The following is a 27,245-nucleotide window of genomic DNA, read 5'->3' as shown; positions in this document are numbered from 1 at the left end:
GCAGACGTGAGGATAACGTATCTGTCTAGCACTTAAGCTGCAAGTGACTCGCAGAGGCAGTTATCATCATGATATTGTCACTAACTTCTGTACCATGAGTTCTCTGACTGAATATTATATATTTCATATTTGGTACAATAGAAAAAGAGATTCTTACAAGCTTCTTTTGTTTTCATAAACGGCAGAGCTGGAGGAAAACCATGTATGAATTCTGTTCTTGGGCAAAGATGATTTCTGTGCAGTATAAGTAGAACATATAGAACAGAAAGTTGATTTTAGATGCTGCCACACCGCAGTACAGTACACCACAAGGAAGTGAAATGCCAGTTTTCTTATTTGCAATGGATTAACTTTGTCGTGGTTGGATAACGTAATCTGTGATCATCTCCCCTTTTTACCATGCTCTTCGCATTTCTGGTACACCTGAGTCCCTGCGCTGTAAGAACCAGCAGACATCAAAAATAAAGAGAGAAGCAGGTATCACTAATAAATGCCATATCTATGCATATCTTGCTGGATTTCCCTGCTTTCTTTGGGAGAAAAAATTTCGAGATGTAATCTCTCTTCTTTTTATACTTAATTGCTCCTATGATAACACTTTAAAAAATGTGGAGACTCCATAAGTTCCTCCTGAATCATATGTGGCTTAATTCCTCCTTTTATATTCCATAATGCAAGAGAACATTCTAGCCCTAAATCTACCACATAAACACCAATGTACAAGAGTGTCACCCACTGGAGACAGTTTTAAATTATCAATTCCAGTCTCCAAATCCCTGGGCTTTCCTTTCCCTACCACTTTATTCACTTGGTTTTTTGCTGGCCACTTTGTCAAAACCTTTGTTTAAAACTTTGATCTCAGTCTAAGCTTCCAGACTATCTTCATCCATACTGAAGGAAGGTCACTTAATTCAATAAGCAGCATAGACATTAATCCAGCAATGAAATAACCCTTTGGTAAAGGCACGTATGCTTGGAACTCAGTTAATTTAATTTTTTCAGAATCATAGATAACAGTTACAGTTGGAAGAGACCCTGAAGATCATCTAGTTCCCATCCCCCTGCTATAGGCAGGGACACCTTCCACGAGACCAGGTTGTTCAAAGCCCCATCCAGTCTGGTCTTGAACACCTCCAGGGCCGGGACATCCACAATTTCTCTGGGCAACCTGTTCCAGTGTCTCACCACCTTCACAGTAAAGAAATATTTAATCGAAATGTACCCTCTTTCAGTTTAAAACCATTACTCCTCATTCTATCACTACACTCACTGATTGATAAAGAATCTCTTTCCAGCCCTCCTGTAGGTCCTCTTTAAGTACTGGAAGGCCACTATAAGGCCTCTGTGGAGCCTTCTCCAGGCTGAGCAACCCCAACTCTCTCAGTATGTCTCCACAGGGGAGGTGCTCCAGATCATCTTCATGACCCTCCTCTGGACTTGGTCCAACAGGTCCATGTCCTTCTCATGTTGGGGGCTCCAGAGCTGGATGCAGTACTCCAGGTGGGGTCTCATGAGAGCAGAGCAGAGGGGAAGAATCATCTACCTTGAAAAATTATTTTATAGTAGATAATGACTCACCAGAGTAGATGTATTTGTGCTGATTTATACACCCATCTTAGGTGCAATCCAAGGGTTCAAAGGCAGGACACCACACTTGCATATGCAGTGGAGGGAAGTGGGTACCTTCAAAAGAACAGCTCAAAATCCCTAAGGCAGGTTTCTTAAAGTAACCAGAAATAGGTAAAGTGGATGGTCCATCGACATGCATAATAGTGTTTAGAAACCTGACTAAGGAACACCACTTATTTTTCCCTTATGAGGCCCTGTTCAGTGTGAGTAAAAGTGGCAGAATGTGTCACAAAGAAACTTACAAAAAATCAATAAAGTAAAAAGATCAATAAATATTGATTTGTGCAACTGAAGCTATTTTCAGATGTTTGTTTCCTTCAATACTGGGAAGTTCACCTTGAGAGCTTGTCACTGGTTTTTTGTTTTGTTTTTTTGTTCAGTTGATGAAGGTACATATCGTATGAGAAAGAACACTTTTATAAGTACGTTTTAGTACTTCTGAGCACCTTGTAGATAAGTCCACTGTAAAAGAATAATGCTTACTGGATAAGGAGAATGCCAATTCCTGTCAAATTGCATGAATAATAAATAACAATAATAGAATAATGTTTGAAGTTGGTATCCGCAAAACAGCCTCCTGAAGTTAGCCCGAAACTAATACTTAGAGTGGAATATTTGTGTTACATTTCTTAAACTCCTTTGAAAATACGAGCTATAGTATTAGTTTTATAGATGAATTACCCTTGGCACAAAACTCCTAAAAGTGATTTCAAATGACTGCTAAATTTAAATACATTTGCTGAAGGTCACATAACAGGTCAGCAGAGAAGCCAGGAATGGAGCTGAGAAGCTTTGTACTGTATGTTGCACATCCCACCTCCCTGTGTGTGACAAGGAGGACTTAAAAAGACAAAGCTTTAGTTTAGCCAACTCTGGTTCTGCTCAGTATACCTAGGAATTATGGGACTGAAGAGGGAGATAGGTCAGGAATAGGGAGATAGAGTTGCTTCTTGGCCTTTATGGTTAAAGTGAAGTGGCTAAAGCATAGGAACTTCTGTGGTGAGCTAAGAGATGCCACAAGACCTGATCTAGGCTACCTTGACTATAGTCAAGTGTTTGGCAGCAAAACAGGCTCTAAGGAACTGCCTTAGCCAGCCTGATACTCAGTTTTAATCACTAAAGGGATATTCCTACAGCAACAGTGGAAGAAAGGACACATGGGTCTGAGGAAGGGGAGTTTCCAAGACAGAGGAGAAAAGGTATATTCAGAGAGAGGCAAGGTGGGAGATAGCTCGTAGGAAAGCAACAGGGAACAGATGAGAAACTCAAAACAAGTTGCTTTAAACACAGACACTGAGCCTGAGCCCAGAGGAGAGACAGGGTCTGGGTCTTCCTGCTGAGTCACAGAGGCAGGCTGGGAAGAAAGGCTGTCAAATTCCACTCTTAGAGAGGGAGAGGCTGGTACAGATGGTTTGGAGGCATGCAAACTCCCCACAGAAATCAACAGTGAGGAGGAGAAAATGATATAGACTCACTGAAAGACTCCAGAAAGGGTGAAAATAAAAAATGACACTGAATCTCATCACTGTTGTGATTCTTTTAAAGAATATTCACACAATTTTTGTTTGTGACTTAATTAAGATTTGACCACACCTTAAGGAGAAGCGTCATAGTTTTGTTGACCCTGAACTTCTGTTCGTCTCATGCATTTACATAGTAAACTCCTTATTGTAAACTATAGCTTGCTGCCTGACTAGCACAGTGATGGTCTGATCTTGGTCAAGATGCGTAAGAAGTGCTGAAATTATAACTACAATAAACATATTGATGATCAGGAAAGACATTCCAAAATGCATAGTCACAGCTTTGCTTTGTTTGAGTTGAATGGGCTTTTTTCACACTGGTATTATCTTAGATTCCTCCTTGAGTGCAACCTCACTGCAGCAGACATTTATTTCGGTTCTTAAAATCCACCTGTCAGATATCTGACAGCTTAAGATGAATGACAGCCACTAGGATAAATGTCCTGGCTAGTCTCCAGAGTGACATGTCTGCCTGCTGTACAAGGTATATATTTTCAAACAGTTTGCAATCCTCTCAGTGATTTGTTTTTCTCACAATATAATTTCCTGATAAAATTATTAATCGCCCTCCAATTATCTATTATTTACTATTTTTCCATCACCTTTTGGGCAGATAGGGCAAGGATAGGACTACACAAATTCTAAAATAAACATCTGTACCAAAGAACTTTTGATGGAAATAACAAAATAAGAGACAACAAATACAAGAGATATACAGAATTCTGAAGATTCAGCTCTCCCACACAGAGCTCGTCTACATAAACTGTTAATAAACTGTTGGGTTACAAGCAGGTCACCTTTTCATGGCATCATTAAGACACTAACTATGCAGAAAAGGGCACCCAGAAACAGATGTCTTACTGATTACTCCTGTATCCAGTACAGGAGTGTACTGTATCTGCACTATCTACCTTCAGTCTCAGTTATACAGTAATTTAAGAAACAGAAAAAAAAAAAAAAAGTAACTTCATGAATATCAGAACTAAAGAAGTTTGGTGTCCTATGGGTTCTTGTGGCTGACTGATAGTGATGTCTGGAAAGGTGCAAGCTCAGACTAAGGCTTACATGGGCTTTTCCCCATGGAATTCAGTCTTTAATAAGGCATAAATTCTCACTGAAAATTTCCCTCTCTGGGGCACTCATAAGATGCACTTGTAGGATCTCGTCTCCTTTTAAATGATTATTTGTATGTCTTGCAAGAATTTAGCTATTTTAAGACTGCCTCTCAGCCAGCTAAGGTTGAACTTGGTTATCAGTTTCAGCATTAGCCTAATTTCTATGGAAAAACAGAAGAAATTTGTTTTTTCTTCTTCACATTTTTGACTGAAGATTCCTCTCCTGAAAATTCATATATGGCTTGCCGCTCCCTGATGCAGCTGCCCTGTTTCCAGGAGGCACATCTGGGGCAGCTGGGGCAGGCGGTGCCTGCTTTGAAATGAGTTTTGCAGTTGGCCACGTTTCAAAGGGGGCTTTTAACAGACAGTGAGGAAATTTCATATCGTTAAAAAATATGACAGCCACTTGGAGGTGGTAGTGAGCAAAGGTTTTAATGAAACTAGCGTTCAACATCAAACCTAACTATGATAAAAAATGGAAAAGTGAGAGCTGCTGGACGCCTACGAAATGTGCTATAAAAGCAGGTGCCATAAAACTGAGACGATATAAATTTGCAGACTAATTTGATTGCTAGTGCAGATGCATAGCTGTTAATGCTCTATGGTTGATAGATTAGTGGCAATTGAAACAAGTCTGGCTTATTCCATTTTCAGTAAACAGACCATGAGGTTGGCTGTAAATGGTCTGTTTAGCAGAATAGACTGAACATATGAAAAGTTATTCATTACAAACATTTACAACCCACACATGTCATTTATATCACTTGACCACTCAACATAAAAGGTTTATTGTTTTTGGCAAAATAAGCTGCGAACATCCTTAATTGGGATGCAAATTTAATGCACAGTTTAGCACTGTTGACAGCTAAAAGGCTCGTACGGACATTTCCATACATTTTTCCACTTACGTTACAGATGGTGAACAGCACATATATAGTCAAGGGCCAAAATTATTTCAAAAGTGTAGTATTCTTGTTTCACAATTTTTATATGTTTGTCAATATCACAAGACTGACTTTAAGATTTTTTTTTTTTGGCAAAATATACAAAGTGAAAAAATTAGGTTTTGTAATGAAATCAAGCATGTGAGAAATCTTGAAAAGTTATGACTGTCTAATATTTTTCAGACTAACTGCAAAACAGCTTCTATCAAATTCCTTGTACACATTTGATAAGTCTTAGCCTCTAGTACCTGCCTACTGACAGAAGAGGTTTAAGTTACAGATTGCAAAATATTGTTGAATACCTCTATTTTCCAGTCAGCGAAGTGAAGTTCAATGCATGTAAATGCCTGAGACGTGCTGTTGGCTGACACAAGCCAGATGAGGCCTGATCTGTACCCTGTTAAACTCAGGTTAAGATTTGCATTGATTTTACTAAGAGTTTGATCAGAATTATTGGCTATATCTATATGTGCAGAACTGTCTATGGCACTGATACTGGCTGGCCGAGAGAGTCCTATTAACTTTATTAGCACTATTAAATGCCATTACCATCCAAAACAGACTGGCTGCATGAAAGCTGCCTATTAGGAATGGTTCCTTGTCTGTCCTTGCTCCTAAGCCATACCCAGGAAGAGTGTTGGCTGGCCTAGGCCAAAGCTGTGCCAGGGAACATTTAACAGCACAGGTGATTGAGTTTCAGCGATGCTGCTCAATTTACTAGTACAGATGTAGCCACTGTGCAAGCCACCGTGCAAGCCACTTTGCACTCGTCCAGCACAAGGCAAACTCTCCACTTTTTTGCAGTTAATGAGTCAAATCCTACATTGATTAAATTGCCTTTTGCTTTTGATAGTACATACTGGACTGCTGGGCCACTGGCTGACAACATTGAAGCAATTTCTCTTTTGTTTTTTAGATGTATTTAATCTCTGTGTTGCAGATGTTAACAATTATCTGTATCATACAGAATCTGTATAAAGTGCTAATTTCTCTCAGATCATAAAGCTCTGACTCTTTCTAATCACGCAATATTTTTTCCTGATTTTTTAAAATCTGAAATGCTAGGAAAACATGCTTATGCCAAATATTATTACTATTTTTCAACTGCTACACAAGATCACTTCAGGATTTTCATAGAAGTTGCAGACAAGCTTTGTCCTTACCTGCATATGATTCTGAATGTTCTGCATGATAATTATAGTTTTTTTGTCTTTTGATCAACCTGTTTACTCCTATCTTAGTATCACGCTATGCTTTGAGTTTTTAGAATGTGTGATTAAAGTACATTGTAAAGTATGCTTAAATCCACTGAAGGAAACTTGTAGAAACTTGTGGGTTAGCTGCTCTTGAACAATTCAATTTACTGTAATGATCTGCAAATAAGAAGTGGAGCTTTTCTCCATTTACACTATGTTGCCAACAAAAATACCAGGCTACTCAGAAGTGCCGAAAAAAAAGAGGTGTTACTTCATCTGGGAACGAAACTGATCCCTTTTGATGTAAACTGCAGCTTCTTATATGAGTATCACTACATATTACACCTGTGACTGTTTAACTGTCATCATCTAAAAATCACATTAGTGAAAACACAGTTCAGTAAGTAACGTACTGGAGTCATTAATAAACCATTAGCTGTTGCTCACACAGCCATTTAGTAAGTTGCCAGTATTACCACGTTTATCCTTTGTTGTAAAGGGAAATGTTTCCTTTGTTATGTAAAGGAATATAAGACTATCAAATAAAATCGCTTCAAGTGAAATTGCAGCTATAAAGATTTTTTTTTTTTTAATTACAAACTACATAAGCCCCTGTGCATGACCCTGTAAGTCCTGTTTTGGGCTGGCTCCCTCCCATATGGATAAATCTGTCCCGTTGTCCTTCAACACCAGGTTGAACTCTCTTTTGAGTAAATAGCCCTAGTCTATGGCCAGAATGCCCTACATACTCCAGCTCTGCCACCTCCTCAAGCTTCGCCCCTTGCTTTGTGAATACTGAAAGAAGTTCTAGAAACTGATTTTTCTCTTCTACGCCAGTTCATCACAAAAAATGTACACATACCTAACATAAGCATAACATACCTGTATCCCAGTTTCTGCTTCTTTGCATTGCTACCATGTTATAAAGAGAAATTCATAAAAATGAGAATTCAAACACGACTACTCTATTTGTACTCTGCTTTTCTTAAAACGTGAGAAGTACAAACCCTTGGTGCACTTCCATTAAAATGCAATTGATTTCTACAAAACAGAAAGCTAGGTTCGCATTTATTACTAAATACCACCGCTTTGCACAGAAAAATTAAATTGCCAAACCTCTTATCTGTTTGTCTATTGCATTGTATGAAGAACTTACTTTATTGACGGGAAGAATGTTTTTCACATTGAAGTAGAATCCAAAGTAAACCATGTTAAAAACTCCATGACGGCCCAGTGCTGCAGTAAGACCTTTGTTGAGTCCTTGAAAGCCCAGACCATCGGTTTTAATGATCTGCCGAGCTTGAACAAAGCTAGATGGTTGCTACACAAGTTAAGCAAAAGAAGGAAGAGATCATTACAAAAAGAAAATAATAACCATAGCATCATTTCAATCCTGTTGACAAACACAGTGTTGCCAGTTTTTGTAATTTTATCTTAAGTCTCACCATATTTCTTATTTTCCCTTTCCTGCAGTCATGTAAAAATCACAATTTTCATTAAAAAGATTCCTCATTTTTCTGATTGTAGGAAAAAAAAAAGTATGACTTGAGTACTGTAAAAGACTAAGGAACCCTAAAGCAAAGGAAGTGGTCTTAAAATAATAATTAAAAAAATAGATTTTATAGAGCTACACGTGGCTTTGAATGTGTGAATTTCACAATAGTTTTTTATCCTTGATGCTGTGCTCTTAAGATTATGATGGATGAAAACCTTACACAACTAGGGTATATAACAATTATTCTGAACAATAAGAAGATAGAAACAACTTCTCTAGTAAAACCAATGGCACAGGAATATGCATGATGAAGCAGTAATAAAAGGGAAAGAATTGGAACAGTAAATTTTTAGCTAGGGAAAGCTAAGAAAAGCCAGAAAAGGTGTAGTTAGATTTTGAAAATCAGAACACTCATTTAAATTCCAATGTAAAGATTTAGAAAATTGACTTTAGAAATCCTGGTTTGAAAAGAATACCCAAAAGGCATAGAAATCATTTCAGCCAGCCAACTTCCATTTAACAAAAGGCAGTAAGGAAGAAAGTTCCTCAGAATCCACTTATACAAAGATCAGTTTCTCAGACAGGATCTACCTGACTATACACATATTTGATATATATTCCACTATACTGTGGCACTCAGAATCAGGTGTTGCCCTTCTGAACATTTATGATTTCTTTTTAGCAGAATTATAGAAAAATTCCTTTTTAAAAAATTGATGATTTGAGTTTGTGTTTCTCCAAAGCACAAAGCCAGCTCTGGGTAACCAAATATTTAATTAGAAAGGCAAAACATGACTTCCACTAGGAGGCTCTAACATGAAAATACAGAATAATTTTGACTACAAAGATGCGAACACTGCTAATTTCAATACACCTATTTGTTTAATAGCTTTCCATTTCAAAATATCACCGTGGTAGATCAACAGCATCAGCCAAATGATGCTTATTATATCTGACACAGCATATGACTGCTTATTTAGGTGACTGACAAGTTTATTCTTTAATACTAAGTTTCATTCTATTTTTTCATATTTGGTAACTAATATTATCCTGTTAATGCTGTGCATACATTTTGCTATAGTTTACTTTTCTAACTACCCCCAGGGATTCAAATCAGAATTTGTTTTAAAATGCGGATACTTAACATGGAATATGGCCCAGATATCAGCAATAACACCCTTTCTCATGCACAAAACCCAAACATTAGATCTTTAAAAAATAACTAGAGGTGCTGAATAAAGTGGTTTAAGCTGAATACAGCAACTTTCAATAGTAAGTTATCCCTTGTTCTCATCTTGAATACAGATTTACTAATGATGAAGAGGGGAAGCTTATCATTTGCTGAACACCTGAGGTGGGATTCACCAGTTCAAATCTAGATAACTGCAATGTCTACATCTACGTCTGAGCTACTCAAAAAGACTCCCTTTTTTAGCCCTTTAGCAATAGAAGGCTTTCCTAGACAGCACTTCCCTTCACCCAAAGTAGGCATCTAAAATGTCAGCTGATCAAGGCATAGAAGGTCTGTTTTTCATCACTGATGATGGAAGACCTTAGGATGACTAATTCAGATGGAAGAATTTATTGTATAAACATCCGGAGCTTAATTCACTTCACACAACTATTGACTTATACTTAATAGAGACCTGGTCAGTTGAATCTGGAGTTAGATTCTTCTCATCATAAAGCAGAAACTTGCATTTGTTTAATTAATCACAACTCTTTGGTCAACTGAGAAGATTTTTATTACCACACTAGCTTCTATAGCCAGAGAGTTATCCATGGCCACAGGGAAAAGAAAAATGAAAAAAATAATAAGAAAACCAAACAAGGTGTCAGGCTTTCTAGCAGTTTACCTTAATAAAGTGTCACCGCTATTTTTACCTGTAGCAATCCATGTTAGAAAAGTGCCTATACGTGATTTATAGAGGCCTTCCTCTTTAAACCTATTAGCCCTAGAAAGATGATCTGGTACCACAGAATAATTCAGCTGTCACTGTAGTGTGTGAATATTTGCTTTGGGGGCGTGCAGGAGTCTGGGTGTGGGTGTACGTTTTCATGCTCTTCCTTGTTCCTTTTAAACAAGAAATATTTATTATTTCAATACAATAGTCAAAGAAATATGTGAACTGCATTAGGTTTCATCATATAGTATGAAAGCTACACAATGGGATAGGTACATACTTTATTTTGAAACGAGTGCACCATTGCTTTATGCTGTATTATATAACATGCATATGCTTCTCCCAATAGGCTTGAGTTTACATGCTTTTGTGTGGAATGTTCTTTAACATATTATTAACGAGAACTTCAGATCATGGTAATGAAGTCATGGGCGTTTTCCTGATTTATAGCAAAATGTGAAATTCTAAGGCTTTTAAAAAAAGATATATTAAAAATTGAAATGTCTTGTGATTTTACTGTCTTTGTGATTTAAGAACTTCAGTCTGTTGGATTTTTTGAGTAGGACAAACAGACACTTTATTTATATTTTAAGTCTAAACTAGATTCCTAGTGGACTCCCAATAGCATTCTTTTACAATTTTATTTGGATAATAATATAGTATTATTTGGATTTTGTGAAAATTTGCATTTAATTTAATTTAATTCAAAGAACATTCACCCAAAACAAACAGCTCAAAATGCTTTTGAACAGCTACACTGTGATTATTAGAGTATTCTGAAGGTCCAAGGGGGGATGCTGTAATTAAAGTAAGTACTTGCATAAAATTTACTAATTAAAACACCCCAGACTATGTTATAAAGTTTGCAATAGAGAAAAAAATTAAAATGTATGAAGTGAAAGGATATTTTGGTCTCTTGCAGTTTTACAGGAACTAGTTAGCTCAAAATACAATACTGGTGTATTTACACACAAACCCAAAGGTTTTGTGAAGATACAATTTATCTATCTTAATAACTGTGAGGCAGAATGATCCAGAATATCTGCTTAGTTTACTACTGCTGGAGCAGTAATAGTCCATAATTTTTGTGTATCACCCTCCTGAGAGAGAGATCCTCTAACACACTGCTTTGTTCTACTTTCAGTCTTTCTCCTTCCATGATCCTCACCTTTTTATTCCCGTACTGTATTAGCTTTCTGTTTCAGTAGCTTTGCTGCCCATGGTTAAAAAATATCTATACTGAAGGCCTGGAAAAACCAAACATCTATTTCACAGGCACTGAGAATTAAACAGAAATTTGCCAAATGTTTTAAAATTTATTCTGAAAGAGAATGCTTCTCTGGAGTTACGGAGTAGGTACCATCTAGTCTACGACATTTGGAAATCAGTGGCAGTATTTTGGCAGAGTGTACCCGAGGAGCTTGCCCCAAACAGTTTATCTAAATGGCCAGGTGATAAATCCCTTACTGTGCATCCCCCAAAATGGTTCTGAATGCTACAAAGCATGCAAGTATTAACTCAGTCATAACTTAATAGTAGAATATGCAAAAAACAAGCCTCAACAGGGATTCAGCCAACCTCTTCATGCCATGGCTATGTGATTTGGCACTTCTGCCATGGTACAGCTGATTTCTCAAAAGATTTTGAAAGAGCTGATTAGTTAGTCTTATTCATTGAGAAAAGAAAGAAGGAACAGTTTGACTGCCTTCCTTCGCTTTAGCCTGGAACATTTTCTACATTAAAATTAATTGAAGCTGGTGCATTCCTGGGCACTCTCAGTGATTTGATGAATCACTGTTTTCCAGTATAATCTCTTCCCCTTTCAGCAGTACCCAGAACTGTGGACAAAATCAGTTGTGCACACTGACTTCTTTGAATGAAGCAATATTTGAATAATAAAAGTCTGAAGTGAAACAGGATTTTAAATTATCGGTATGCTTTATTATATAACTTTCCCAGTTTGTGCCTATACATTTGGAGACCCATAATATAAATAATTTCATCCAATACTCTGAAATCCACCAGCTACATTTTAAACATAAAATACACCAGTGGGATGCTGCCCAGGGCATGGGGCTGTGGTGTTTCATGTTAACTTCTGGTGCACACTTGAAGTCTGGAGCCTGTTGGGGCAAATGCGTGTGGACAAGGGGCTCAGGTTTGTACTTCTGGATTACAGTTCCTCAGAGTGCTGGGTGCTGGTTGCTGGGGAGGGCTCGAGGGGGCACTTCAGGCACAGAATATTTACAATGGAGACGATGACACTGCTGACAATACTGTATGCATCTCTACATATCTAAAGGAATTGTCTATTGAGTCTCTTCTCTCTTTTTACGTTTCTGTTAAGCTTGTGGGAAAATCATTTGCATCAGTCCAATATATTATAGACATTCTGCTCTAAATATGAGCTTTGAAGAGCATTATGCCAAATAAAGCAGAAAAAGAAGAACGAAACAGTTCTCATACCTCTGTGAAGGCGTTCCGATTTGCCTGCAAGGTAACCTTTACTACTTCGAATGGGTTAACCACAACTGCCTCTGTCAACCCAGATCCCAAGCCAGCAATGGCAAATGCCTAGGAGAGTCAAAATTAAAGTTAAAAATTAAGGAGTAAAATTTCCCATACATCAGATTATGAAATTGAATGATACAATGCAAACTGTGAGATTACAGCAATGCAGCAGTATTCTATTACTAAACAAGTTTAGCCCTTGATTAGATGTTGACAGTTCATGAAGACAATATGACAATAGCCATAAACCACATTCCAAAAAATACAAAATAAAATGTCATAGCACTGTCAATGAATTCTCTTTTCAGCTAGAAGAAAAACTGCGGTACCAATTTATTATGAAAACATGGAAAAACAATGCCCTCATGTTATCTTTGGGTGGAGTCTGAATAAAAACACAAATATAAATGCAGTTATGCAGCACTGAAAAAATAAAAACTCTTACCGAGCATTAAGCATATAACACTAACACATTAACTTAAAAAAATAAAAGAAATGTAAGAAACTCAAATAGTGCAGTACTTAAGCAAATTGCACCAGTAGAAGAAAAGTCCACCGAAGAAAATTTCAATCCTGAAAAGGTTTATAAGGGAATAAGTGGCACACATGGAAATGTCAGCACCCACTGAAAGAATGAATTAACTCCATTTACTTAGAAGCTGATGGTTCATTACAGTCACAAAAATGGAGATAGTTGCTGCTTTGCTTTCCATCATGACATAGCATTTAAAAATACCTTAATTCATTTGTAACATAAAAATAATATTGAAATATTGAGGTCAATTGAGAAAATTTAGAGGGGTTAGTTTTTGTCATAATTTTTTTCACGTTTATCACTTCCATTTAACATCTCCAAACTTTCTAGACACTGAAAATAGTCCCAGGACCAAAATACAATATAATGAGTACAGTTGCTGAAATTCAAGGGAACCAATAGTACAGAAAAAAAACAATAGTGAGAAAAATAACTTATTCAATACAGAGGGGTTTGAGCAGGGACTCTTGAGAGCTCAAGAAAAAGAAGAATGGTAAGGTAGGAGTGTAGTGGCAAGCTCCAGCCTTACTGATTTTGGCGAACATTGTTACTACCAAATCTATTTTTCCAATATGAGATGGGAACAAAACCTAACTCCGCTGATGTATAAGGGAGTTTTGCCATTGACTGCAGAGGAGGTAGCAGTTTCCTATCAATAGTTTGTTTCAGTTATGAAGTTTTTAGAATAAGACTGAGGTCTATGTTTTTGTTGTACTATGCCTTGCAGAATAGCACTTTGATACCTGGTTGCGGTCTCCAGTCACTATCACATGAATAAATAAAAATTGATAATATTCAACTTTTGTTAGCTATTTTGTGAGAATGAAGAATGACAAACTGCATGCAAACTCTTCCATGGTGAGTGTCACTGCCCATGTTAACAAGTAGCATGTTGTTGTAGGAAATTATTTTGAAGACATTTGATATAAAACCATAACTATCTGTTAAAGTTTAGGGCCCCCAAGACGCTATCATTTTGATAAATTCTGTTATCAGTATTTCTAAGTGACAAGTGTGATATGAAAAATTGTTGGTTGGACTGGCCCTTTTATTTTTGGGATCCTTCTATGGGAGGGAACGGATGGGACACATATTAAATTAGAACATAAAATTCCGTATCCATACATACCAGTCCTGGGGGTAACGATGCATATCCCAGTAGCTTCTTGTATTGTTCAAAGGTGAAAAACTGTAAATAAAAGTTAGACTGAAATTGCATTGGAAAAAAATATGTTACTTATGCAAATTATCAAAACCAAACTGCAATGGAGCTTCACTACCTCATATCCTGAGTAGCTGTGTGCAGTTCTGCAAAATAAACATATGCCACTTTTGTTTCACACTCTCTGTAGTAGTAGACAATTAGGCTTCAGAACTGATTTTATTAGTATATCACACATAATAACAGCATAAATGCAATTAAAGCAATATTTCATGTAAGAGTTCACCTACAACACACAGTTCATGTTTTTAATTCATAAACTTTTCCTCTAGGATTGAATTTTCTTATAGTAGTATAAATGAAGTAGGTACTATAATTTCTCCCAAGAAATCACCCTCATATCTTTAATATAATCTACTGCAATCACATTCCCATTTCTCAGATACAACTCTATTTCTCATCCAAGAGATGTAATTGCAGATTTTGAAGACGGATAGTCTGTAGATTTTTAGAATCTATTTGTTTCAACAGACACATTTGCTTTAGTTTTTGCTCTTTATGAATGAATCTTTCACTCAATTGTCTGCCTTCAGTCAGTGGAGCTTAGAAGTCCTGAGAATCTGCAATTCCTTAGAGGACAAGGTTTGAAAACCATGCTCTTGTACAGCAAATGTCCCCAAACCCTATACTGTTTCAAATTCATATTATGCAAATACGTTGCTGAAGCCACTGAAAAAGCACTTCAGGTTGATGCCACATAAGACAGTTCTGAGGGTAGTGAAAATGATCTTCTAGCATTAGGAATGAAGACAGAAGAAATTTTTGCAGGTTATAAACAGTAGATATCTGAATTCCAGCTAAAACCAAAGCTATTGGAGGTGTTATTCCATGCAATTTTCATACACATAGAACAAAAGGTTGGAAGGTCACTATTTGTGAGTCCTGTAATTTGTCCAAGAAGTATTCATGATGCGTGCAAAAGGAAAGCGGCTTTTACAGGGCATGCCCAGTACTAAGGGACTGAACAGCAAAAACCTGTCACAGTTTCACCAAGACTGTGTCAGTGCAGGTGGATATCTACTAGAGCAAGAGCTGTCACACCCCTGTATAGTAAAAGCAAATAATTAGAACCTCTGACTTTCCTGGCCACTTTCCAAGGCTGACCTGCAACACTTGATTAGTTTCAAGCAAGATGATTCAAATGAAGGTGGGATCTTCTGAAAGTCTGTGCATTTTGCTCCCACACAGGAATCTGTGATCCCTCACATAGCACCTGCCCATGCAGGTGACAATCAAACTGTATCACCATGAGAGGAAGGCAAGAGGAAATAAGGTCAACAGAGATATGAGAATCTTAAGAAGCATAAGGGAATAGGTACGTTTTCAGACAAAACAGAAAGACTGGGTGACTCGTGCTGGGCCTCAGCCCAAGAAGACAAGCTCAGTCGCTCAGGGCTCAGTTATCACAGACCTATTAGAACAAAACAGCTTTTCCATAAACCACATATACAGGAACATGAGTAATAAACACAACATTGTCATTTTAACTTGTTTAGAACCTTGTCCTGTGGCAAAGTCACTAACATTTTTCAATCACCACCTGCTTCAACTGAAAAGTCACTAGAACCACGCCAAAATCAGCAGAAAACTGGGTGTTCACAAGTTAATAGTACCACCACATTTAAAGCAGGAAGGAATGCTTATTAGACATTTATAATGCAAAATTAGGATGTTAACTTGTGAAAACTGAAGGACTGATACTCTGGCCAGTAGATAGGCAAATTTTTATCCTCAATAGGAATTATTATTTCATTTTGCAGACGAGGTCCTAGAATCAGGATTTTAACTGCTCTCCAAATAGCGTACAGATTGAACAGTAATCTTGCAAACATCCTGCAAATATGTTTAAAATTGTTGTTTGGGCCTTGCCAAAAATCAGAAAAAGATACCCAGATAAACCGTTGCTTAGACTGTAGGTCTATCTTTATGGATAACTAAAGATATTTAATAGGTAAAAGGAAGTATATGAGAAAGTGTCAGTTGTGGGTGGGTGAGTTACTTCACTGAAATAAATTAATTTCTTATTGTGATAAAATTTGCTTTTATTCTCTCTCCAGCATCTTTCTACTCTTTGTTGCCCTCCTAACCTTTAATGGAATTTCTGGTATTCCTTAATGTTTTCCATAGTGTCACAGATCTGTAAAATGGTTGTAATAAAGGCAGAAATATATTACCTAGCAATTTCTTGGTCTTAAAAATGTTATCTTAAAAATCAATAGCTTCCTAGAGTCATAAATAAAATAACTACTTAATAGTGACTATGCTTTATATAATTTCTTAAAGAAAAAAATCAATAACAATAAAACTCAATATAAATGTTACTGGGTGTACCAGAGTGGCTAGTATACATACAATTTTGCCAAGAAGTATCTAGCCATATCATATGGATTTATATCATGTACATCCACCCAAAATGTTTTTAAAAACACAGAGTAATTTATCTTTTACTCTACAGTTGTATTAAGATAATTGCTTTGTGCAAAAATCTCAGAATAAGTATATTTAAAACATGCTTTTGTGTATATAATAACTGATATTGTGCATCTGGTAAAGATACACTTTAATTCAAGTTACACAGAAAATAGTCAAAGTACTTACCAGATGTCTCAATAACTCTAAGGTAAAACTATATGCTTGAAACAAGATGTCTGGGAACACATGAACAATATAAATTTGCCCCAAAAGTTCATCTGTTAACCATTGTATTGGCATCATCACTTCTTTCCTCCAAGTCCAATCTAACATAAAGTTATAAACTTTGACTTTTCATCTTCCAGAAATACCAGCTTTCTTTTTAGAAAGGAAATAAAGAGAGAAAAAAAATAACAGGACAGGCATGAGAACCTAGTTGACTAAAACTGAAGCTGTATCTTCAACACATATGTGTAACTGTGGCTAAGTAACTCCATTTTAGTAAGTTTATTTTTATTTGCATATCACCACACCAGATAAATACAATATTTCAGTAGCACAAGTAAATTTTTTCTTAGTGTAAAATCTGCCTTGTCCGTTCTCTATACACTTTTATGGGATATAAAAGACACTATAACTAGAAGGTTTCAAAAAGTTCATTACAAACACAAACCAAGGCTGCTGAAATTTAGACATTGCCTTTCTAAGTCTCAAAACCAGAGGCATAGACATAGTCTTCCTCTAAATCTCACTACTCAGCTTGGCCTTGGACAAGGGACATCTTGGCACCTTTTAAAATGAGAAAAACTATTAGGAGAATAAAAGGTGGAGAATGAGCCAAAGGAAGCAGTTCAGGGTTTTACATTCATTTATATATTTAGATAAATAAGGTTAGTGGAAATTTGAGACAAGCTGGATTCTCTTCAAGTCAAAGCATGGGTACAAACTCTGCTTTGGATGTCAGAAATTGTGCTGATGTGACATCTCACATTGAATAGCTTCAGTATTCAGGATCCTACAAGTCTGTCACTGTATCCTTCTAATGTAGAATATAGCTGTTGTCTCAAGGTAACTTAAAGATCTCATGGGGTCCCTAGGAAGAACACAAATATTAAAGGAATAGTGTGAAGAATTAAAGAATTCAATGATTTAGTTGGAAAGGATGTCTTGCATTTAAACCTGATTTTCATGGTTGTAGAAACACTACTGAGCGCTCATGTAAATATCCAAGAATTAGGTAGAAAGTATCCCACTATGGAAGCACCAGTAAGACATTTAAGGAGCTGTAAGCTTGTGATGTACAAGAAGAGGTTGAGAGAAGGGAGTCTGTTTAGCCTGGAGATGAGAATGTTAAGGGGATCTAATTCCTGTCTTCCACTCTCTAAAGGAGGGTTACACAGAAGACAAAGTCTTCTTTTCTGAGGTGCATAACAAAAGCACAGTTGCAACAGGGAATTTGAACTGGATATAAGGCAAAATTCTTCACAGTGGGAGCAATTAAGCACTGGAACAGGAGTACAGAGAGGCTGCAGAGCCTCCATCCTTGAAGATTTTCAGAACTTGACTACACAAGGCATTGGAGCAACTTGATTTAACCATGCAGTCAGCCATGCTCTGGGCAGGAGGCTCACCAGGTGACCTTCAGAGATCCTTCACAAATTAAATCTTTCTATGATTCCATAATTATATTGAATATTCTGGGGTTTCAGCCAATTTAACCAATTTGAATGAGAGAAACTGACTCAAGATATTTGGATGACTCATGTTGGTAGGACAGAAATCAAACCTGGGTTTGTACTTTAACTAAATATCTGCTGGAATCTAAAAGGCATGAACAGGCTGACTTTAACCTGTTTCAAATGAAATTAAATGAAGAGACAGAAGAAACATCACAGTCTGAAGAAAATGAGTTGCTAGAAATCTTTTAAACATCATCCATCTATTCTTCACTTTTGCTTCACTCTTAAATAGAACTTTAGTTTTCTTAGTTGTACTAAATAATTTTGAGATAGGCGTCATATGTAGTTTGCATCTAAAATGCCAATGCAAACAAGAAGATGACATTACCAGAACTCCTTTAGGATTCTGTTACAAGGTCACATCCTGTCACTTTATACAAATATTATTCCTCCGTAAAGGAATTGGAATGTGAATGATTAATTGCAGACTAAGGACCAGAATCATATGCAGCCTTTTTAGAAAGAAATAAAAAAAGAAAGGAAAATCAAGACATTCTGTAAAATAGCTGCTTTTATACACATTTGATGCAACTACAGGAAACTTCAAAGTTCTCAAAGACAAAAAACTTTTGCTCATAACACAATGGATGCTTTGATAGATTTAGAACTTTAATATGAGGTGCTTAATTGCTAGGTTTTGATTAAAAGTTTGCAAGATTTAATTGATATATTGATGTATTTTGCTTAGGAATGTTAGTAAAATAATGTTCTATAACTCAATATAAAGGATAATAAAAGAAAATCAGATCAACATTTGACAGCAACTACACTTTGATAGGCTAACAAAATGTTCTTTACATGGTGGAGAGTTGTACCCATTATTATATTCAGTCTTTTAAAAAGTGTGAGTATGGAATAGGGTACATGAAAACTCTGGGCAGCACTTCAAACCTACAGATATACGACTGCAAGTTACTAAGTACTTATGAAGAGTGGCTTCTTTAATGGCTTATGCTAATCTATTAAACTATTCTTAGTTTTGTAGGTTTCTAGGCATTTTTAGTAACCATAAACCAGAGGTATTTATGAGGCTAAAATACCACTTAAAGTATTTTATTAACTTTGATTATATAAACTAATTGTAATTTGTTTTTCAATAACATTACATATACAGGTCAAAAATAGCATTTGAGCTAGCATTAGCTCATCCTACACTTCTTAATCAAGCACAGCTTTTGTTGTGCTATCAACAGAAGAGACTCCTCCTACTAAAAATCAAAGGATCAGTATGTCAAATAAGTTTAAGATTTTAATGTCAATCAGTGGGAGTGAAATAAAATGTTTTATAGCTACCACTTCCCCAACATGCACTTTTAGGTAGGAAGTATGGATTTTTTACCTTTACCGCCCTTTTAGGTGTTTCAGCCAAGATGGGAGGCAAAATTCCTTTGTAGAAGCCAAGCAATCTATTGAAGAAAAAAAGAAATTATTTTTGTATGGATAAACAACATATTACCATAATGCCAATTCTATTTTCTATTTTGAGTAAAGCAACTAACCTTTTAGCATTTCCATGCACACAGACAAACAATGATACCCTTTGCTTATTTGCTAAGTAATAATGTCCACCAATTCTGTTACGTGCCAGTGAGATGACATTAAAAAATCAGCTCATTAATGAAGAAGTTGAACAGAGTTTGACTGCTGGGGTACACTGCTAGTTACTGGCCTCCAGCTAGACTTTGTACCACTGATCATTGCCCTTTGGGCCTGGCTGATCAGCTAGTTTTCAATCCATCTCACTATCTGCTCATCCAGCCCATATTTCAATGGCTTCTCTATGAGGTGTTATGGGAGACAGCGTTAAAAGCCTTCCAAAAGTCTAGGAAGGCAATGTCCACTGCTCTCTCCTCATACACTATGGAAGTAATTTCCTCATAGAAGATTATCAGGTTGGTCAAGCATGACTTCACCTTTGTGGATCCTCATTGACTGTTCCCAGTAGCTGCCTTATCCTTAATGCACCTGAAAAGGATTTCCAGGATTAATTGCTTCATCACCTTCCCAGGGATCAAGATGAAGCTGACCTACAGGTGAGCCTGTAGTTCTCTGGATCTTTCTTCTTGCCCTTTTTGAAGATAGGAGTGACGTTTGCTTTCCCTCCAGGCACCTCTCCCATTTACCATGATCATTTAAAGATAATTGAGAGTGACCTCGCAATGATATCAGCCAACTCCCTCAGCATTCATGGGTGTATCCCTTCAGGGCTTATGGATTTATATATGCCCAGTTTGCTTAAGTATTATTTAACCTGATCCTCTTCCATCAAGGGTAAGTCTTTCTTATGCCAGGCCTTCCCTCTCTCTCCAGAGCTTTGGATTTTTGAAGGCTGGTCTTGCTACTAAAAACACAGGTGAAGAAAGTGTTCAGTATTTCAGCCTTTTCCATGTCTTGTGTCACCAGGGCCCTTGCCCCATTTAGCAGCAGGGCCACCTTTCCTCTTGTCTTCCTTTCACCATATAGGTACTTATAGAAGCCCTTCTTGTTGCCCTTCACATCCCCCTCCATGTTCAACTCCAGGTGGGCTTTGGCTTTCCTAATCATGTATCTGCGTGCTCAGACAGTATCTCTACATTCCTTCCACATTACCTGCATCCCTGCTTCCACCTTCTGTATACTCCCTTTTTGTGTTTGAGTTTTACCAGGAGCTCCTTGCTCAACCACACAGGCTTCCTGGCATTTTTACCCAACTTCATGCATGTTTGGATGCACTTCTCTTGAGTGGAGCTGATCCTTGAATATCATTCAGCTTTCCTGGACTCCTCTTCCCTCCAGGGCTTTATTCCATGGGACTTTTCCAACCAGACCCCTGAAGAGGTTCTCCTGAAGTTCAGGGTTGTGGTCTTGCTTTTTGCCTTGCTCATTCCTCTCAGAATCCTGAACTCCACCATCTCAAGGTTATGACAAGCAAGATTGCCTTCAACATTCACATGCCCAATGTGGCCTTCCTCACTTGTCATCAGTATTGGTCTGCTCTTTAATCCTCACCCAAGAGGTCTCACCATTCGCCCCCAGGGAGAGCTCCATGCATTCCAGCTGCTCTCTTCCAAAAGAGCAACTTTCCCTCCTTGTCTTCCTGGCCTGTCCTTCCTAAAGACCCTGTATCCCCCCACAGCATCTCTGGGATCCCAGCAAGATCCCAGCCCTGCAGCTGCACACAGATCTCTAATTCCTCATGTTTACTCCCCAAGTGCTTTAGTGTGCAGGCACTTCAGAGATACTTCCTTGCTTACATGCAAATGCTTGAGGTGATGCCACTTAATCCCTGTTTTGTTAATTTTGTGTTCCTTGTTGTTCACATCACCCCAGGCACTTTGCTTGTCAGCCTGTCCATCACTCCCTCAGAGCTGCAGCAACTCTCCCTCCCTACTGGTTCCTGGTTTAAAGCCCTCTTTGCCAGGTTAACCACCCTGCGGCAAAGAGACCTGTGCAAAGATATCACCGTGCATGTCATGTCAGGCTGATCTGCTTATTGCAGCTGTAAGGTCAACACTGAAGATTTTCTGCTGGAGGAATCCCTACTGTGAAGCAGGAGAATCCACAGAGCTCACAGAGCAACTATATTCATGGCCCTACAAATCCCTAAAACTTTAGGGGATCTGTAACTGGGTTTCACTGCTTTACTCCTCTTTTTCTCTGTGGAGTCAAATCTCATCATGAAAAACAGATAGGAAGGAGTTAAGGTCTATTCCTATGGAACACATTAACTTTAGAAATCTAAAAACACGTGAAAACTTTGAGGATATACATCCATATATGCAATATGTAATTCAGTAAACATGGTAAGGACTAGCTCAGTATTTAATTATGAACTGTGGTTTAGGTTTTTTTTTTCTTCCTCATTTGAAAAAGAAACAGAAAAGAGGTTAGTAAGCACAGCCAGTGAGATGAAAGGAATAAAGGAAAGCAGGAAGTAGAAGACAATCCCATCTCATCACTGCCTATTGTCAACTGACTAAGTTTTTTGCATAAAGTGAAGTCTCTCTTAGAACCTTCTGTGCCTGAGGTGGAGGACAAACAGCTGCCCCCAACTTTTCCAAATAATGCTTTACAAATCATTCCCATTAAAGATACAATTATGTGAAATTTTTGCCGAATGAGCTATTCACTTGGTTTTAAAAAACTAGCACGACAGTAACAAAAACTTGAACAGCTTTGTCAGTCAGAAAGTACATACACACACAACAATCTTATACTTCCTTTTTCCATGATCAATAACCCTGAGTTAGCCTACCTGCACACAGTGTATAAAACTTTTCAGTCAACTAATGAATGGTGATGACATTTCACATTTGAAAGATATTATCACCTGGATTAAGGCCTTTCTTCAGAAAACTGATGTTCAGAAAAATTATGGAACAGCAGCAGCAATTGCTGCAGCGTGTAATAGAAGAGAGAGGACGTGACATCATATCCCTAGCTAGAGACACTGGAAAGAACAAGTAAATCTCTAACAGAAACACAGCTACATCTTATTTTGTTTCAGCATTAAGGGTCTAAATGAACATCACCATTCAATTGTATTCTGGGCAGTGGCCCAAACTCATCTTTGCAGCAGTTGATTTTGAAACATTACAGTCAATCATATCTTCTCAATTTGTTCTTTCAGGCTTTCGCTATCCTTCTGGTTTCCATTTCTCATTTGGAAGCCTTGAGTCATTCACCCTGGCAAAACGACCAACCTAAATCAGTTATTTTCTCCAAATTATACCGAAATTGGGATCTTGCTTAGTTTGTTGTTTTCTTCCTCTGTCTTTCACATAATTTTCCCTTTAAGGATCTAATAAAGCTGATTGAAGGCATGAACATAATATTCTCTTTCTTCTATTGCTGTCAAATCCAAGTCTCTTACCCACATTGTTTTATAATTAAAACAAAAAAACTCTTAGGTTCAATTTTGCTTTCATTACCTCTGCATTATCCCAAGTATAAATAAAAGACCTGGGTTTCATAACCATGTCAGTTACGTTAAACGAATTCATGACTTTCTGATTTTACAAAATTATTTATTTCAACAAAGAGAAGAAATTTTTAAGACATGCTTGGTAGAAGGGTGGGTGTTCAAAAGAGGAAGAAAGTATGTCTAAATGTAATAAAATTTACTTGGAGTTTCACTTATACCAGTAAAAAGGTATCTTTTTATTTCATGGTACGTAGTATGTTGTGAACTTATTACTAACAGAAAGTAAACCAATTGAAAACAGGGCAATATTACTTTAATATAGCCATTAGTGGGAAGTAATCTTTATGTTGACCTAGCTGGAGATTTAAAAGATTTTAAATTCCCAGAAAATTAGTGAGTGCTTAGTGAAGGCAGGCACAAATTAGAACCTACTGCTGAGAAAAAGGGACTGACAATTTAGACATTTATTTTCAGAGCAGCAAGCCACTATCCAGCTCCCACGTGTAGTTCACCCTCAATCACAGTGTCTACAGCCATTTGCCCAGCTGAAGAGGTGTGCTATAGGGAAGGCTGGGTGTCATTCAGGGGCAATAGGCAGAGTTGAAAAGATATTAAAAGTTCGACACATTCACAGAAAACCGGGCTTGGACACTGTTCTCCAAAAAGCTTTTTTTCTTGTGAAGTATGTTATGTATATTATCCTACTGCAAATGTTAAACACATGTCCTCACAGGAACCTCATATAAAGCTATCAATGACACACTTAGCCAAGCCAGCTTCTGAATTTCTATTCTGGAAATATATTTTTTTACCTATTCTGTGTCTACTGTACAGATACCTGCCACTTTAGAAACCAGCACTAAATAGTAGGTACTTATTTTCAAAACATATTTCACTTTTTTCACTGTGTGCATTCGTACAAATCACCATCAGTTTCAACACATGGGAATTAAGCAAAACCAGAATTTTTTTTCACAGCAAGTAAATGTAATACAGAATTATATGTTAACATATGTCTGTAGTAGCACTGATGGTACACTATATGTTAAAAGAAGACCAAGTGTCCAACTATGAGAATAGCAGAAGCAGATCAACTCATGAAAGAAACCCCTCAAGTAAGTTAAGGCAACACAGAGTATGAAAAGTGACTGGTTAAAAAGGAAGGGACTGTCAGTGAAAGGTACTCTGAAGATACTTAAGAAAAATACTAAATAGCGGAGGATCTGGCTCAGAAACAATCAGACTGGCCAAGAAATGGATTAATAATCAACATCAATCTACCTCACTTATTCAAAATGACAGTCATCACCATATTTACTGCATGTGGGTCAGATTATGAAGTTATTATGATCCATCATCCATGTGACTTTGTTATTCTTACTGAGAAATGAGTCTTTCTTCCACTACTTTTAATCACCTCTCAATCTTTTGGTCAAAATCCTTGCTAATTTTTGGCTTTCTAGTCTGCACTCTGAATTAATATAAATTACAGGACACACCTAAATATAAATCCCTCAACAGAAGGAAAGATGGAACCTTCTCCTTCCTTTCTTGTGTCTTTTGTGCAGCAAAAAGAGTAAAAAAAAAGGAATCCTTGTTAAAATTTCTCTCTGTTCAAATGAAGGTCTAGCCCTCTCTTGTACCACATATTTCTTATATGCTGTCTGTGCTTTGCTTTCCTCAAATAGCTAAAAAAATTCTACTAAGGTGCAGTTTGCATTCGCATTGTTGTGCATTGCATTGTAATGCCCCACGTTGCCTCAACAGTTCTTCACATGTTAAAAAAAGAACATATTGTTCTGGCATTTTTTTCCCCAAGGATGATTATAAACTAATTAGTCAAGTGGTACATTGCTACCACGTACTGCTCCAGTAATAGATTAATGTGTATTAAATTCAGTTATATTTTTAAAAATGGAGATAGGCTCATGCCTCCGCCACTTGCCATGGCAGTGCCAGGGGCCTGAGGAGCTGGGCTGGGAGCTGCTGCTGAGGGGGAATGGGGCTACCTGGGAGGACGGGGAGAGGCAGGACCCTGCCAGCTGCAGCATGCCCTGCTCACTCCACCGCTGCCAGCCCCGCAGCAATCTTCCCTCTGCAGGGCTCCCTGCCACCTCCGCATGCTCCTTCTTAAGGCTTTTCTGGTAGTCTGGCCTCCCATGGCCAGCGAACGAAATCTCAGCTTTGCCCATGCTTTTGAGAAACCTTAAGATGGTCTGTTTGATGTAATTCCTGTTGAAATCAGTGCAAAGGGCAGTGTTATTATCACTGGCAGCTGGTCTAGGCTCTTACAAAATTGCCTGCATGTAATCACTAGCTGGGCTGTAGAATGGGTCTACATGTCTCATTTCTTACAACTGACAGCATTTTCTCCCCCCAAAGACTTTCCCTCTAGCTGCCCCTTTGTTTGCAATAGGAATAAGCTACAGACATGCCAAAACAGCTTTGCCTAGAGCTTCTGAAACAGAAAAATTCTTCATTGCATTTTGGATTGTCAGAATTGGCAGAATGCTTCATTTGTTCAGTAGGAGTTTTAGTTGTTCAAACACTAGAAGAGAATTTAAGGTGGTTTTTTTTTTTTTCCCTTTTGCTAACAGTACTGCCGTAACTGGTACGACAGGAAGCAGTCACTGTTTTGAAGTAGCTCCACACCTATGTCTATTGAAGCTAAAGAATGTAAGAAAATGATTCATTTTCAGTTTTGATACCAGAGAAAAAAATAGTCTTTTGTAGCTATGTGTTTAGAAATACGTGCTTTTAGTGTTTCTGACACTAAAAAAATAATCATAGAGAGGATAACTAGATGTGTTTTCTGGAAAAGACTGACAGCATTTTTCTTTGTTAAACTGATGTAATTCATTAAATGAAAAATCATGAGATGAGTGAAATTTCTGTGCCTGCCCTGGGAGTTTGTGCTACTCAGGTCGGTTGTGACTTCATAAAAATACAACTTTAAGTTATTTTAATTTCATCAGAAAAAATGTGGCTCAGGAAGGAAATTTTTGATTGCAAGTTAATGTTAGCCTTCATTGGAATAAGTTATACTCTTCAATATCCACATGCATAATCCCTAGGGAGTTATATGACTACATGTATTCTTTCCCATCTGCTGCTAAATATGAGATTCAAGAGGCTTTCAGTGTCATTATACAGATTAGTGACTCTCCCAAGAGGACTCTAGGTTCATGATACAGTCAATAATTTACAATGAGATTTAGAAGACCAACTTTCAGAGATCATTTTGTGTTTGTATGAGTTTTGCACCTGCAATTATTTGTGCTTGTAATTTAGGTTACTTAGACGTTTTTAATTTACAGATGCAATCAGTGATGTAGACACTTAAACTGAACTGAGCTGCAGGCAACCATAACTGCAGGTGCAAAATTTAGTCTGCGATGATTTGGGTTCATAAACACATCAATGTTCCGAAGTCTAAAGTAAAACTAGGCCAGTAGTGGCTTTATAGTGCTTTTAACAAACTAAAAAACTTACACATATTTCCTATTTCTCAAACATCTCAAGGCATCACTTTTTAGCATTAAATAGAATACGATATCATTAAAAACATACAAAAATGCACATAATAATTAATTTAATTCCATCTTCTAGCATTTTGACCTTTGAGGTATTTTTCTTACTCCCTTTACAGTACCTCTAGCAGGAAATCATAAAAGATCCATGATTTTGTAACAGAAATACTGTTGATAGTTGCACCAGAAGAGAGCAACAGTCCTACAGGCACAGAGATCAAAGTGTGCAGAATTTGTAGCACTACTTAGGTAGTGAACGGTGCCATGAATACGTACACATACTGGCACTTGAATTTCCATCTGGCAGACAGTACCTGGATGTACCATGGGAGTGAAAGGTATTATTACACAGATGTGTGAGGAAACTCACACAAATGGCAACTACCTGCCTGAAGACAGACAAAATACCTGCGTTCTGTCGTAAGAAAGTTATTAGAAAGAGTTTTATGCACTTGGGAGTAAGAAAATAACTCCTCCAAAAAGCAGAAATTTCTTACAGTGCTGTCCCTGGCACTTGCTGCTTTTTTTTTTTTTTTTTTTTTTTAAAATCAAAAAACATTTTAAAAGGGAAAACTCCCTTTTTAGGC

At 37.3% G+C, this 27,245-nt stretch overlaps 1 protein-coding gene across 2 annotated transcripts in view; it reads right to left on the bottom strand.

Moving 5' to 3' along the window:
* The window catches only part of SLC25A21 (solute carrier family 25 (mitochondrial oxoadipate carrier), member 21), a 109,110-nt gene that overhangs the window by 9,333 nt on the left and 72,532 nt on the right, over positions 1–27,245 (bottom strand). For both annotated transcript variants that reach the window (XM_014942063.1, XM_014942062.1), the window contains exons 3-6: positions 19,565–19,631; positions 13,982–14,041; positions 12,273–12,380; positions 7,564–7,728 (exon numbers count right to left, since the gene is read on the bottom strand). In XM_014942063.1, the coding sequence (XP_014797549.1) occupies positions 7,564–7,728; positions 12,273–12,380; positions 13,982–14,041; positions 19,565–19,631 (400 nt within the window). The remainder of the gene's footprint in view (positions 1–7,563; positions 7,729–12,272; positions 12,381–13,981; positions 14,042–19,564; positions 19,632–27,245) is intronic.

Source organism: Calidris pugnax, unplaced genomic scaffold (assembly GCF_001431845.1).
Source record: "Calidris pugnax isolate Ruff unplaced genomic scaffold, ASM143184v1 scaffold56, whole genome shotgun sequence".
Taxonomy (NCBI): Eukaryota; Metazoa; Chordata; class Aves; order Charadriiformes; family Scolopacidae; genus Calidris; species Calidris pugnax.
The sequence above is the reverse complement of the archived record's forward strand: the minus strand, read 5'-3'. Positions and strand labels throughout refer to the sequence as shown.